This window comes from Rana temporaria, chromosome 8 (genome assembly GCF_905171775.1).
Source record: "Rana temporaria chromosome 8, aRanTem1.1, whole genome shotgun sequence".
Lineage (NCBI taxonomy): Eukaryota > Metazoa > Chordata > Amphibia > Anura > Ranidae > Rana > Rana temporaria.
In genome coordinates, this window is record NC_053496.1 from 10357899 (window position 1) to 10372969 (window position 15071).

The 15071-nt window shown below is 46.4% G+C and overlaps 1 protein-coding gene across 2 annotated transcripts in view; it reads right to left on the minus strand.

Moving 5' to 3' along the window:
• The window catches only part of PYROXD2 (pyridine nucleotide-disulphide oxidoreductase domain 2), a 93299-nt gene that overhangs the window by 8700 nt on the left and 69528 nt on the right, over positions 1 to 15071 (minus strand). The window contains exons 12-15 of one of the 2 annotated variants that reach the window (XM_040361282.1): positions 14550 to 14706; positions 9046 to 9200; positions 3674 to 3780; positions 1 to 64 (exon numbers count right to left, since the gene is read on the minus strand). The exon at positions 1 to 64 is cut by the window's left edge and continues 57 nt beyond it. In XM_040361282.1, the coding sequence (XP_040217216.1) occupies positions 1 to 64; positions 3674 to 3780; positions 9046 to 9200; positions 14550 to 14706 (483 nt within the window). The remainder of the gene's footprint in view (positions 65 to 3673; positions 3781 to 9045; positions 9201 to 14549; positions 14707 to 15071) is intronic. The other variant, XM_040361283.1, reaches the window with a different exon arrangement.

The window sequence follows — 15071 nt, forward strand, 5'->3', positions numbered from 1 at the left end:
AGAACCCAGGCCCCGGGCGTGCAAAATATAACTGATCCAGAGACATACTTCCATGGAAAATATTCTGTGCAGAAAACAAAGCAGAGAGCCGGGATCAGAGCCAAGCTGGTTTCTATAAGTGTCGCCTATATAGATTGTTAAGTACTGATATTTGGCACCATTACACAAGTGTGCGCAATTTTAAAGCGTGACATGTTCGGTATCTATTTACTCGGCGTAACTTCGTCTTTCACATTATACAAAAAAATTGGGCTAACTTTATTTTTTTTTTTTTTTTTGTGAGACCGTTTCATTCCAAAAACAATGCATTTGAAAAAACAATTGCTAAAACAATATATATAGGGGCAGATCCTCGTAGAATTGCGTGGGCGCAGCGTATGTGAGTTACACTACGCCGCTGTAACTTACTTTTTAAATCTTTGAATCCACAAAGAATTTGCGCCGTAAGTTAGGCCCCTTTCAGACTGGGGCGGGAGCTGCGGTGGCGGTATAACGCCGCTAAAAATAGCGGCACTATACAGCCGCAATTGCCGCGGGTATCAGCCGCTAGCGGTGCGGTATTAACCCCCGCTAGCGGCCGATAAAGAGTTAATACCGCCCGCAATGCGCCTCTATAGAGGCGTATTGCCACGGTTTCCCATTGTTTTCAATGGGAAGGAGCGGTGAAGGAGCGGTATACATGCCGCTCCTCTCACCGCTCCAAAGATGCTGCTGACAGGAGATTTTTTTTCTCCCGCCAGCGCATCGCCTCAGTGTGAAAGCCCTCGGGCTTTCACATTGAGTCTGCAGTGAAGGAGTTTTTCAGGCACGAAAGCAGCGCTATTTTTAGCGCTGTACCGCCTGAAAAACTCCTCAATGTGAACGGGGCCTTAAGGTGGCGTAGTGTATCTCTCGCGGCGTAATTCAAATCGGCGAGTAGGGGGCGTGTTTCATTTAAATGAAGCGCGTTCCCGCCCTGAACGAACTGCGCATGCGTCGTCCCTAAATTTCCCACCGTGCATTGCGCTAAATGATGTCGCAAGGACGTCATTGTTTTGACGTGGACGTAAATTACGTCCAGCCCCATTCACGGACGACTTACGCAAACAAAATAAAATATTTTCAAATTCGACGCGGGAACGACGGCCATACTTAACATTGCGTATGCCACCAAATAGCAGCTTTAACTATACGCCGAAAAAAGCCGAACGGAAACGACGTAAAAGAATGCGACGGCCGCTCGTTCGTGGATCAGCGGAAATAGCTAATTTGCATACTCGACGCGGAATACGACGGGAACGCCACCCAGCGGACGCCGAAGAATTGCATCGTACGAGGACATATACCTGTCGGATCTAACCCGGATGCCGTCGTATCTTGGTTTAAGGATTCAAAACAAAGATACGACACGGGAAATTTGAAAGTACGCCGGCGTACTTCTTCTGTGAATCTGGCCCATAATGTTTGGGGGTTCTGAGTAATTTTCTAGCAAAAAAATGATGATTTTTACATGTACGAGAAAAGTGCCAGAATCGGCCTGGGTGGCAAGGGGTTAATTACCATAAGTAATATACAAATAATTATTATATGCTTTTAACCACTTGACAACCGCGCCTATTTTGGCACTTCTCTCCTTCATGTAAAAATTAAAAAAATGTTGCTTGAAAATTAATCAGAACCCCCAAACATTATATATATTTTTTTAGCTCCCTAGGGAATAAAATGGCGGTCATTGCAACTTTTTTTCTCGCACGGTATTTGCGCAATAATTTTTCAAACGCCTTTTTTTAGGAAAAAAAAAAAGCGGTTTCATGAATTAAAAAATAACAAAACAGTAAAGTTAGCCCAATCTTTTTGTATAATGTGAAAGATGATGTTACGCCGAGTAAATAGATACCCAACATGTCACGCTTTAAAATTGCGCACACTCATGGAATGGAGCCAAACTTCCGTACTTAAAAATCTCCATAGGTGACGCTTTATTTTTTTTTACAGGTTACTATGTTTGAGTTACAGAGTAGGTCTGGTGCTAGAATTGTTGCACACGCTCTAACGCACGCGACGATACCTCACATGTGGGGTTTGAACGACATTTACATATGTGGGCGGGACTTGCATACGTGTTTGCTTCTGCGCGCGAGAGAACGGGGACAGGGGCGTTTTAAAAAAAATAATGTTTTATTTGACTTCATTTTTTTTATTTTTACACTTTTATTAAAAAAAAAAATTTTGTATCACTTTTATTCCTATTACAAGGAATGTAAACATCCCTTGCAATAGGAATCACTGTGACAGGTCCTCTTTATGGAGAGATGTGGGGTCAATAAGACCTCCCCCTCCCCCCATATCTCTCCTCCAGGCTTACAAGCATGAGATTGTGAAAAAAAAATCACCGATCACATGCCGACAGCCGCGATTGCGGCTTTGTTTACTTCCGGGTACCGGGCGTGACGTCATAACGGTCATAGAGATGACTGGTGACCATGCAACACCCACCAATTTATTCTCTCTATATATATAGGGGCAGATCCGTGTACAGCGGCACATATTTGCGCTGGGCGTAGCGTATCTAAGATACACTACGCCGCCGTAACTTACGTCTTTTTTTTCGAATCCTCAAAGAATCCGCGCCGTAAGTTACGGCGGCGTAGTGCATCTTTGGCGGCGTAGGGGCGCGGAATTCAAATGGCTGTGATGGGGGCGTGTTTTATGTAAATACGTCGAGACCCGACGTAAATGACGTTTTTTTTAACGGCGCATGCGCCGTCCGTGGGGGTATCCCAGTGCGCATGCTCGAAATTAAACCGGAACAAGCCAATGCTTCCGACGGTGACGTCATTCTACGCAAATCCCTATTCGCGAACGACTTACGCAAACAACGTAAATAATTCAAATTTCGATGCGGGATCGACGGCCATACTTAACATTGAGTACGCCACCGTGTAGCAGCTTTAACTATACGCCGGAAAAAGCCGAACGCAAACGACGTAAAAAAAAATGCGCCGGCCGGACGTACGTTCGTGGATCGCCGTAACTAGCTTATTTGCATACTCGACGCGGAATTTCGACGGAAACGCCACCTAGCGGCCGGCGGAAAAAATGCACCCGAGATCCGACGGCGTACTGAGACGTACGCCTGTCGGATCGATCCCAGATGCAGTCGTATCTTTGTTTTGTATCTACAAAACAAAGATACGGCGCGGGAACTTTGAAGATACGCCGGCGTAATTCTTTTGTGGATCTGCCCCATAATGTTTGGAGGTTCAAAGACATTTTCTGGCAAAAAAAATACAAATTATTACAAGTAAACAAAAAATGTCAGAAAAGGTTTGGGGATCAAGTGATTCAACTCCCATTTTGCCACAATTCTGTTGCACTCATGGCAGAATCACGCCGCGGCGTGATTCTGCCATGAGTGCAACAGAATTGTGGCAAAATGGGAGTTGAATCACTTGATCCCCAAACCTTTTCTGACATTTTTTCCAAATTTCGGCAAAACGCGTGATGCGTTTTTGGGTGCCATTATGGTCAATGGCACCCAAAAACGCATCACGCGTTTCGCCGCAATTCGGAATCGCAGAAACTCTGCTGGCCATTCCAAATCGCCAAGTGGGAATGCGTTTTTAGTGATGACGCAAGTATTTCATTTTATAAGACATTGGCAGCACAGGCACTGCCTCTAGAAGGTACCTACCCCTCCAGGGAGGCCGAATATCCTCTCCAGGTCGGGCGGTGTCAGGACATCTCTGCCAATCACAGTCGACTTGAACCCCGGAGCGTATTTCTCTATCCAGTCGAACACTGAAAAGAATAGAAGGAAATAATGTGGATGCGGGTTGTCGGTTTAGAGGGTGTCAGGAATATTGGCGTACGGCTCTACAACATCGCCCGCCGTGCCCAGCGGTCCAGAGCGCCCATCTTCTACAATAAAGTGTTATTCATCCGATATAAAATTACAATTATACATCAAACAGAGTGAGGGAGGAGCGGGCATCCTCAGGATTTGTTCTTCTAAGAAAGCTTCACTTAGAGGAAATCTGTCCACATTTGGGTTAACCATCGGTGTGCTGGCATCTCATTTTTAACTGGCACAGTGGCGACAATTACAGGGCACAGTGGAGACAATTACAGGGCATAGTGGAGACAATTGCAGGGCACAGTGGAGACAATTACAGGGCACAGTGGTGACAATTACAGGGCACAGTGGTGACAATTACAGGGCATAGTGGCAACAATTACAGGGCACAGTGGCAACAATTACAGGGCACAGCGGCGACAATTAAAGGGCACAGCGGCAACAATTAAAGGGCACAGTGTCGACAATTAAAGGGCACAGTGGCGACAATTACAGGGTACAGTGACGACAATTACAGGGCATAGTGGCAACAATTACAGGGCATAGTGGCAACAATTACAGGGCATAGTGGCGACAATTAAAGGGCACAGTGGCGACAATTAAAGGGCAAAGTGGAGACAATTACAGGGCACAGTGGCGACAATTAAACGGCACAGTGACGACAATTCCAGGGCACAGTGGCAACAATTACAGGGCACAGTGGCGACAATTGCAGGGCACAGTGGCGACAATTAAAGGACACAGTGGCGACAATTAAAGGGCATAGTGGCGACAATTACAGGGCACAGTGGCTGCGTTTGATGGCATGGCACAGTGGTGACAATTGATAGCACAGTGGTGACAATTGATGGCACAGTGGCCGCGTTTGATGGGCCCAGTGGCTGCATTTGATGGGCACAGTGAGGCTGCAATCGTTTTTTTTTTCGTTTGCCCATCTTCTACAATAAACCACCTCCCCCATCCGCAATCCCTCTCTCCCCGATCCCTATGCCAAATGCAGTCCCTGGTGCCAAAAAGGTTTGGGACTGCTGCTCTAGTGCTCAGTAAATGAGCAGGAGCTCTGCTGACTTCCATCATCCAATCATGTGCAAGCAAAAATTCATATTTTTTTTCATTTTCCTTGCATGTGATTGGGTGTTCTTTGCAAAGTGAAGCTTTACCTCATTTACTAAGCTCTGGAGCAACTGCACTTGCAGTGGGCAACTGACCAGTCTATTTGCCTTTAGTAAATCAAGCCCTTCACCTCATTTACTAAGGAAAATGTGTGCAACTGCACTTTCAATCTGAACAGTCTATTTGCCTTTTGTAAATCAACTCCAGGAAGGATAGAAGGAGTAATGTGGTCAAAAGTGGCCAGGATCTTGTTGGTGGACTATGTTGATGGATCTTGTTAGTGGACTATGTTGGTGGACTATGTTGGTGGACCTTGTTGGTGGACCTTGTTGGTGGACCATGTTGGTGGACTATGTGGGTGGACCTTGTTGGTGGACCTTGTTAGTGGACCATGTTGATGGATCTTGTTGGTGGACTATGTTGGTGGACCTTGTTGGTGGACCTTGTTAGTAGACCATGTTGGTGGGCTATGTTGGTGGACCTTGTTGGTGGACCATGTTGGTGGGCTATGTTGGTGGACCTTGTTGGTGGACTATGTTGGTGGATCTTGTTGGTGGACTATGTTGGTGGACCTTGTTGGTGGACCTTGTTGGTGGACTATGTTGGTGGACCTTGTCAGTGGACCATGTTGGTGGACTATGTTGGTGGACTATGTTGGTGGACCTTATTGGTGGACCTTATTGGTGGCGCACCGACCTAGTGTGATACTGCTAAGAGCTCTGCAGACCACTAAGCTCTGAAGAAAGGGGTACGCCCCCGAAACGCGTCAGCTTTACCATCGATTGTTGATTCAAGTGACTATCACGTTCCACTGATGTTGCTGGATATCTGCTGTACTGTCCTTTAAAGCCTGTTTTTAAACTCCATATTGTGAGTATAATGATTGATTTTAACATTTGAATAAAATTTATTTTAGCAGTATCACACTAGGTCGGTGCGCCCTCCGTTCTTTTCTACTTTTTTTTAGCTTCATGAATTCCCACGATTCTGAGGAGGGCTGCAAGACTATAGAAGATACTTTTTAACTACACCACCTCATAGCACCTTCCGAAGATACCGGAGCGCAGAAGATTTGTTTTTGTTTGGACCTTGTTGGTGGACCATGTTGGTGGACCTTGTTGGTGGACCTTGTTGGTGGACCTTGTTGGTGGACTATGTTGATGGATCTTGTTGGTGGACTATGTTGGTGGACCTTGTTGGTGGACTATGTTGGTGGACCATGTTGGTGGACCATGTTGGTGGACCTTGTTGGTGGACCTTGTTGGTGGACCACAGGGATGGACCACAGGGATGGACTGGCCATTGGGACTACATTGGGCCGATGTCTCAGTGGGCCGGCTTCAGTGACAGCGGACCTCCGCTCCTCTGTCTCTCCCTTCCCGCAGCGCTCACCTCTTCTCCCTCTCTGCAGCGCTTACCTGGGGGGAACAAAGAAGCAGGGGAGGACCAGAGGAGCAGGGGGACGACAGAGGAGCATGGGGGAGGGGACAGACAGCTGACTCAACAGCTATGGCCTGGTAGTTTCTCACTTCTGCCTAATCTTGTCCCATAAGGGGGGCGCACCGAACGGATTCTTTGCCCCGGGTGAAATAATGTCTAGCTTCCCCACTGGTACTGCCTATAAGAGTACCAGTACCAGCTGGTCTACGCTAATAAAGTAGAACGGCTAGTGGCTAGTGAAGGGGGAGGGGGGCTTGGGTGGCCGGGGGGGGGGGGGTGCGGGAGTTGTCCGGCCGCCACGGGAGAGACCTGTCAAAGTGGGCCAGTCTGGATGAAGTCCAGGGCCAAATTTTTGTCCCAGTCCAGCCCTGGTGGACCATGTTGGTGGACCTTGTTGGTGGACCTTGTTGGTGGACCTTGTTGGTGGACCTTGTTGGTAGACCTTTTCTCTGGGATGTCAATGGTAAGAAAGAACAAATTAGCAGACACTGTTGTAAATTGTGTGTTCTCTGTACGAGTTGTGCAATGTGAAATATTTTCTTTGAAAAGATCTGCATTCCAAATTAATTTTCCCTGTTTTACAAGTGCTGGAGCCAACAATAGCCATCTTTGTTGGCTGAGATAAGGAAAGTTATTATGTGTCTGAGCCGATATTTCACCATTCTGAGGTCAATCATAACAAACATCAACCCCTCCCGCATTTCTGCCAGATATTGCACCACTTCGCCCAGAACATTGTTGCAATTACAAATGTTTAGGCTTTCTCCTGTTCGTTTCTTTTGTTTGCATTAGTATGACATAAAAAAAAAAGTGGAGAAACTAAAAGCCAAATCTGACACATTTCACGCAAAACTCCACAAATGGATTGGACAAAATTATTGGCACCCTCAATTTATTATTTGGTAGCACACGCCTTGGAAAAAAAGCGTGCTGAGAATATCTAGGAGTGAACACATTTTCGTAATTCTTGGATTACGAAAATCAGGGGACATCACGGGACACAGAGCAGCCATAGTAATTACTATGAGGGTATATGGGCCACCTTCAGGTGATGGACACTGGCACACCCAAGACAGGAAGTGCCCCTCTATATAACCCCTCCCATACCGGGAGTACCTGCATTTTGTAGCAAAGCTATATATATATATATATATATATATATATATATATATATATATATATATATATATATATATATATCCCAATAAGAGGGGAGGGACCTCTGTGTCCGTGGTGTACTCCAATAAAAGGATTTTTACAGGTAAGCTGTTATAAAAATCCTAATTTCTTTATCGTACATCAAGGGACACAGAGCAGCATAGTAATTACTATGTGTGATGTCCCAAAGCAATGCCATCTGAGGGAAGGGAGACACAGATAAAAGCAGGCTGCCATCAGACGTCAGGACCCATACTGCTGCCCACAGTACACTGCGCCCAAAAGCGGGCATCCTCATGCCTTCTCACATCCACCTGATAGAATCTAGTGAATGAATGGACTGAAGACCAAGTTGCAGCCTTGTAAATCTGAGTCGTGGAGGCTTGGTGATGCACTGCCCAAGAAGCACTTACTGCTCGGGTAGAGTGCGCTCTAACTTGAAAAGATTTCAAACCATAAGCCTGTATAATAACTTGCCGAATCCACTTAGAAATAGTAGACTTTGACGCCGCTTGTCCCTTCCTGGGGCCTTCTGGCAGCACAAACAAAACATCAGTTATCTGTATCTGAGCTTTAGCTTTCAGATAGACCTTGACTGCATTCCTATTCATAACTACTAAACTATGGTATGGTAATGGGCTGTTTGACCGTGGGCTTGAAGAGGCTTTTTTTCCCCATCCAATCAGCAAAATTTGCCAATTACCTGAAGAGAAATTGACCTTCATTTGGACCGAAACTGCTGGATCTGGTAAAAGGCTGAACTGGATGGGACACTTCTGTGCACAACACATCATCTACAGATTTTGATGACTTCTCCAACTAGAAGGCACACTTTGCTATGTTAGTAAGATATTGGCTTAGTCTGGGTCATCTTGGAATGAGACTGAGGCCGGGTACACACGGACAAACATGTATGGTGAAAGCGGTCCGTCGGACCGTTTTCACCATACATGTCTGCCAGAGGGCTTCTGTACGATGGTTGTACACACCATCGTACAGAAGTCCGCGCGTAAACAATACGCGGGGCGTGTCCGCGGTGTCGCCGCGTCGATGACGCGGTGTCGCCGCGACAATGACGCGGCGACGTGGGCGGCCCGCCTTTAAAATGCTTCCACGCATGCGTCGAAGTCATTCGACGCATGCGAGGCACGGCGGGCGGCTGGACATGTACGGTAGGTCTGTACTGACGACCGTACATGTCCGAGCGGGCTGAATTCCAGCGGGCTGTTTTAAAACAAGTCCAGGAATATTTGTCTGCTGGGAAAAGGCCCGGCGGGCAAATGTTTGCTGGAATTCGGCCCGCTCGCGCCCACACACGACCAAACATGTCTGCTGAAACTGGCCTGCGGGCCAGTTTCAGCAGACATGTTTGCTCGTGAGTATGGGGCCTGACCCATACAATTTTACAACAATATAAACCTAATAACTTACAAGGTGAGTGATACTCAATGGAAATTCTTTTGGAAATACAACACAACAAACATCGAGTCATCGCTTACCATTATCTGCATATTTATTCCTTTCTTCTTCATCCCACTGCCGGCCTCCAGTCAGAGTGTATGGAGTGTATTGGGAGAAGATGGAAATGACGTGACATCCAGGAGGAGCAAGGGTCGGGTCTAATGTTGAGGGGATACATAGTTCAATCATAGGCCTGTGGGAAGTACAAGACGAGAGTCAATTCCACGGCTGGCATGCACACAACCCTCATGCCGCGTACACACGACCGTTTTTTTGGGATGTAAAAAATGACAAACAAAGTTTTTTTCAACCCGATTATTGTTAAAATGGCCTTGCCTACACAGGATCGTGAAAAAAAAAATGCTCTAGCAAAGCGCGGTGACGTACAACGGCACTATAAAGGGGAAGTTCCATTCGGATGGCGCCACCCTTGGGGCTGCTGTTGCTGATATCGTGTTAGTAAAAGACGATTCGCGCTTTTCAGTCTGTTACAGCGTGATGAATGTGCCATCTCCATTACGAACGCTAGTTTTACCAGAACGAGCGCTCCCGTCTCATAACTTGCTTCTGAGCATGCGCGCTTTTTTCACGTCATTAAAGCCCACACACAACCATTTTTTACGACGTTAAAAACGACAACGTGAAAAATTAGAGCATGTTCTAAATTTTTAATGCCCATTTTTTACATTGTGAAAAATGCTCTGGATCCCACACACGATCGTTTTTAACCACTTAAGACCCGGACCAATATGCAGGTAAAGGACCAGGTCACTTTTTGCGATTCGGCACTGCGTTGCTTTAACTGACAATTGCGCAGTCGTGTGTCGTGGCTCCCAAACAAAATTGGCGTCCTTTTTTCCCCACAAATAGAGCTTTGTGTAGCCGAAAGGCTATGCTGCCGGGTTCCTTTACCCGCAATGGCGGCGGCAGTGTAGCCTTTCTGCCTCACGCCGGGAACCCTACTGCCGACATCGCTGGACTCCAGGACAGGTAAGTGTCCATTTATTAAAAGCCAGCAGCTGAAGTATGTGTAGCTACTGGCTTTTAATTTTTTTTTTTCCGGACCTCCTCTTTAAAGTGGTAGTAAAGTCTTTACTACCACTTTTACCTACAGGTAAGCCTATAATAAGGCTTACCTGTAGGTCTAAAGAATATCTCCTAAACCTGTACGGTTTAGGAGATATTCCCCTCGCAATGCGCCGCTGACTGCAGCGGCGCATGCGCAGCGGGGATCCTAGGCTAGAGGCCCGGCATGTGCGGGAGTGACGACATCGCCGCTCCAGCCATTCATAGCGCTGGATCGCTGATACCCGGAAGACATGCCGAGGCAAGATGACATCTCGCTCGGCGTGGACCAGGTAAGTTCTACACACCTCGTTCCAAGGTACCGTATTTATCGGCATATACCGTGCACTTTTTTGCCCTGAAAATCGGGGCAAAATCGTGGGTGGGCGATATACGCCGATACCCGCTTTCCCGCGTCCAATTTTGAATACTGCGCCAGCATATACCGAGCGCAGTACACTCGTGTATAGTCGGGCAGTCTCGGCTCCTCTCGCGCTCACGTCCTGACCGACTATACACGAGTGTACTGCGCTCGGGAAATGCAGGCGCAGTATTCAAACTCGGCGCGGGAAAGCGGGAAACGAGCGGGGAGGACGCCGCAGAAGGCCGCCGGACCCGACGAAGAGGACACCCGAAGCCGCAGACTGACGCCGGACCCGACGAGACCGCGGATGGACGCCGCGCAAGACACCAAAACTGTAAGTACAAAAAAATCTTTTTTCCACAGGAATGCGGGTCCACTTTAGGAGTGCGCACTATACGCCAGAGCGCGCAATACCCCGATAAATACGGTAAGTATTTCATAATGAGCTACTTTGAGGTGCATACTAGCTCATTATGCCTTTTGCCTTTCAGGTGTAAAAAAATAAATAGTTGTGGGTATACAACCGCTTTAATATCATCGAGCCACTCTGGGGAGATGTCAGTTGTGTGCTTCATGCAAGACGGCCAAAGACTTTGCATGACCTGAAGGCTTTTTGCCAAGACGAATGGGCAGCTCTACCACCTGCAAGGGGCGGGCTTTTTAGTTTTAAGCAGGTAACCAACCGCGAGGAAAAAGACAGTGGCAGCGAAGAAGACGACAGCAGCAGCAAAGAAGAAGACAGCGGCAGCAAAGAAGAAGACAGCGGGGACAAGGAATAAGACAGCGGCATGGGAGAAAACAGCTCCAGGAGAAGACGGCACAGGGAGAGAGGATGGTGGGAAAAGCCCGTCTGGCACCAACAACCATGCCACATTCAAAGTTACTAAAATCCCCTTTCTTTGCCATTCTCATGCTCAAATTGGACTTCAGCAAGTCGTCTTCGCCACGTCGAGATACCTAAATGAATTGAGTTGCTGCCATGTGACTGGCAATTTGTGTTATGAAGCAATTGAACAGGTGTACCTAATAAAGTGGCCAAAGAGTGTATAAAAATCTATGTAATAAGAACAGAGCAAAGATGAGGAGTAAGAACTCTCAGCACCCTTGCAGTAGGGTAGAGCAGCCATTCATGGGCTCTCCATATCTATCTTCTTTATTACACAGAATCCAAATCTAGATGAAGAACTTGTTTGCAAAGGTTTACAGGCTAAAGCAGCACTTTATTTTCTCCAAGTACCGATAAATACTATAAACATGCTAATAGAAGGCTGATTGGGAAGGTCATCTTAGAAATAAATGCATAATATGAATGACTAATGTCCTCAAAGTGTAAAGAATGTGAAGAATGGATGAAAGAATTCATTTAAAGAATCATTTCTATACACAAATGTCTAGAAACTGAAATACACTCATATATTGTAATAGTCAGTTGTTGGTCTGACATTCCCGGCACCACACCGGAGAGCATGAAGAACAACTTCTAAGTAACATTCCCGGTACCACACCGGAGAGCATGAAGAACAACTTCTAAGTAACATTCCCGGCACCACACCGGAGAGCATGAAGAACAACTTCTAAGTAACTATTCCGGTACCACACCGGAGAGCATGAAGAACAACTTCTATGCAACTATTCCGGGAACCACACCGGAGAGCATGAAGAACAACTTCTATGCAACTATCCCGGCACCACACCGGAGAGCATGAAGAACAACTTCTATGCAACTATTCCGGTACCACACCGGAGAGCATGAAGAACAACTTCTATGCAACTATTCCGGTACCACACCGGAGAGCATGAAGAACAACTTCTAAGCAACTATTCCGGTACCACACCGGAGAGCATGAAGAACAACTTCTAAGTAACATTCCCGGTACCATACCGGAGCGCATGAAGAACAACTTCTATGCAACATTCCCGTCACCACACCGGAGAGCATGAAGAACAACTTTTAAGTAACATTCCCGTCACCACACCAGAGAGCATGAAGAACAACTTCTATGCAACATTCCCGGCACCACACCGGAGAGCATGAAGAACAACTTCTAAGTAACATTCCCGGTACCACACCGGAGAGCATTAAGAACAACTTCTAAGTAACATTCCCGGCACCACACCAGAGAGCATGAAGAACAACTTCTATGTAACATTCCCGGTACCACACCGGAGAGCATGAAGAACAACTTCTAAGTAACATTCCCGGTACCACACCGGAGAGCATGAAGAACAACTTCTAAGTAACATTCCTGGTACCACACCGGAGAGCATGAAGAACAACTTCTAAGTAACATTCCCGACACCACACCGGAGAGCATGAAGAACAACTTCTAAGTAACATTCCCGGCACCACACCAGAGAGCATGAAGAACAACTTCTATGCAACTATCCCGGCACCACACCGGAGAGCATGAAGAACAACTTCTAAGTAACATTCCCGGCACCACACCGGAGAGCATGAAGAACAACTTCTAAGTAACATTCCCGGCACCACACCGGAGAGTACAAAGAATGACTTTCATGTAACATTCCTGGTACCACACCGGAGAGCATGAAGAACAACTTCTAAGTAACATTCCCGGCACCACACCGGAGAGCATGAAGAACAACTTCTAAGTAACATTCCCGGCACCACACAGGAGAGCATGAAGAACAACTTCTAAGTAACATTCCCGGCACCACACCGGAGAGCATGAAGAACAACTTCTAAGTAACATTCCCGGCACCACACTGGAGAGCATGAAGAACAACTTCTATGCAACTATCCCAGTACCACACCGGAGAGCATGAAGAACAACTTCTAAGTAACATTCCCGGTACCACACCGGAGAGCATGAAGAACAACTTCTAAGTAAAATTCCCGGCACCACACCGGAGAGCATGAAGTGTTTGGAGAGTTCCTTGGTCTTCATGGCAGTGTTTGGTTAGTGGTGCCTCTTGCTCAGGTGTTGCAACCTCTGGGGCCTTTCATAAAGGTGTGTCTATGTAATGACAGGTCATGTGACACTTAGATTGCACACAGGTGGACGTCATTTCACTAATTATGTGACTTCTGAAGGCAATTGGTTGAAAAATAGTTTTATGTATATATTTTTTTCAAATTTTACTTCACCAACTTAGACAATTGTGTTCTGATCCATCATATATAATTTAGATTAAAAAAAAACATTGAACTGTAAAGGCTGTAATGTAACAAAATAGGTAAAAAGCCAAGGGGGGTAAATACTTTTGCAAGACGCTGTATCATCCTACCCCCTTTACACACACACTCTACCACCATTTACAAAACTTAAAAACAAAACCAGAAAAAAACAAAAAAAGAAACCAATAGGCAGATTCACGTAGATTGGCCTAACTTTAGGGCGGCCTAGCCTAGCCTTTTTAGGCTACACCGCCGTAAATTAGTTAGGCTAGTAGTGATTCACAATCTACTTACCTGCTAATCTATGGTGGCGTAGCCTAAAACGAGCGGGCGTAAGGGCGCCGTATTCAAATTGCTTGGAGGGGGGCGTGTTGTATGGCTTGACCTCACGTTTTTTGACGTTTTTTGACACTGCGCATGCGCCGGGCGACTACATTTCCCAGTGCGCATTGCGGCTAAGTAGGCCGTACAGGCCTATTGATTTCGACGCGGACGTAAACAACACAACTCCCGATTCGCGGACGACTTACGCAAACGACGTAAAATATTCGAACCTTGCGGCGGGAACGGCGGCCATACTTTAGGCCGCCTAAGGCCTTACGGAAACGACGTAATTCGACGGCGTAAGCCTGGCGTACGTTCGTGAATCGGCGTATCCCCTCATTTACATAATCTACGCCGGCCGCAATGGAAGCGCCATCTAGCGTTCAGCCAAAACATTGCAATCTAAGATAGAACGGCGCAAGCCGTCCTATCTTAGATATGTTTAAGTGTATCTCTGTTAGAGAATACACTTAAACAAACGCCGGCGTAGATTCAGTTAGGTCGACTTATCTACTGATACGCCGGCCTAACTCTTTGTGAATCTACCTACCTATATATATATAAAATGGGACAGACTTGGTGGACCAATTGGTCTTATTTCTGCCGTCACTCTTCTATGTTTCTACTTGTTGAGTTCTGAACTTTGATACCTTGTTGATGGTTTTCCCCGACAGGCGTCTTCATGGGCCTCATCTAGAAGGTTCATATGTTCGCTGTTCAGGTGAATGGAGCATTGGTGGTGGGGCAATGGTCTGCCATCCGATGTGTTTGGTATAGAGAGGAAGTTTGGCAACCGATCTACAGCCACTGTAGGGAAAGCACAATGTTCAATGCATTATTCTTCCATGTCATGACTCAGAAGACGTGTCTCTGTATACTTAGAAAACGTTTTGCAACCTTCCTGGAAAAGGAACAGCAACAAAAGTAAAGCAGTTCTTTTTCTCTTTTTGGAGTTACTTCTGTTTTTTTTTTTTTTTTAATGCCAACTGCCATATTGTATTACTTCACAAAATAAGGAACCTTACATAACCTTAGAGTTGGGTGTATATACAGTATGGCCCAGATTCAAAGAGAGCAGGGCGCACATTACGCCGCTGTACAGTAACCAATGTACGCTACGCCAACGCAGCGCGGAGAGGCAAGCATTGAATTCAGCAAGCCAGTGCTCCCAA